Here is an 848-nt window from a genome sequence, read left to right on the forward strand (position 1 = left end):
CAATCGACCAACAACAAATGCACAGGCTCCCGCCCGTGCCCAGCCCTTGTTAATCAAAATGCAAATCTTTATATAATGTAAATGATGAAGAAGGGAACTTAGGTTACAGGTGGGGGCGGGCGCACCGTTCCCGGTGAGCAGCCGTTGTCCTGACAGTCTCTATCCTCTTCTGAGTCGCTGCTCAGATTCAGAAGCCTGATTTCTCCGCTTTGCTTCTTCTTCTGTCTGTTTTCAACGTCCATAGACACCGATACATCCCCCAGCGACAACTTGTACAAACTCGAAGGCGTCATACACAACACGTACGCCGTCCCCTCGTCCTCCACCCACTTGCAGTGCACGATCGAACCGTCTTCTCGCGAAAGCTGGCGAGCCGGGATCTGCACAGCAAAGGAAACGGAAACCTCACATCAGCTGCGTGCAATAGGCTGAACACAACACTAAAACAATTACTACAGGACAGTGGAAACCAGAAACTGTACACGTTCACGCATTGAACCACCCCAAATTCGTCACCTCCCCCTGACTCCGATCTGTATATAGGCATAGGAGGAGACGGTATTCATCGTGTTCAGTTTCAGCGGGTATGCAGCCTACCGAGCGGACATTCCGTCTTTGCCTTTGTGGTTTTCTGTTGTTCTTCCAGTCTGCTTTCCCGTCGCCTTTGTTGTTGTCGCTGTTTTGCGTTAAAGAGGAATCGAGCTCATTCGCTTCTGTTAAGAAGTAGCCGTTTCGAGTGCCGAGCACAAACAGTCTCGCAGAGTCGGGGGAAAAGCAGAAATTTGCCACATTCTCTCCCCTTCTAAATATATTTGGTAAAAAGTATATCAACTCAAAGGAGTCAACGT

General features: G+C 49.3%; 1 protein-coding gene across 1 annotated transcript in view; it reads right to left on the reverse strand.

Annotated features, from left to right (window-relative positions):
- EMH_0034800 (Similar to uniprot|Q06679 Saccharomyces cerevisiae YDR324c, related) overlaps window positions 1-848 on the reverse strand; it is a gene marked incomplete at both ends in the record, with an annotated part of 6,394 nt that overhangs the window by 996 nt on the left and 4,550 nt on the right. The window contains 2 exons of the mRNA XM_013498271.1: window positions 126-380; window positions 598-846. Coding sequence (XP_013353725.1) covers window positions 126-380; window positions 598-846 — 504 coding nt within the window. The remainder of the gene's footprint in view (window positions 1-125; window positions 381-597; window positions 847-848) is intronic.

The sequence above is a fragment of the Eimeria mitis genome, genomic scaffold, assembly GCF_000499745.2.
Source record: "Eimeria mitis Houghton genomic scaffold, Emh_scaff33, whole genome shotgun sequence".
NCBI lineage: Eukaryota > Apicomplexa > Conoidasida > Eucoccidiorida > Eimeriidae > Eimeria > Eimeria mitis.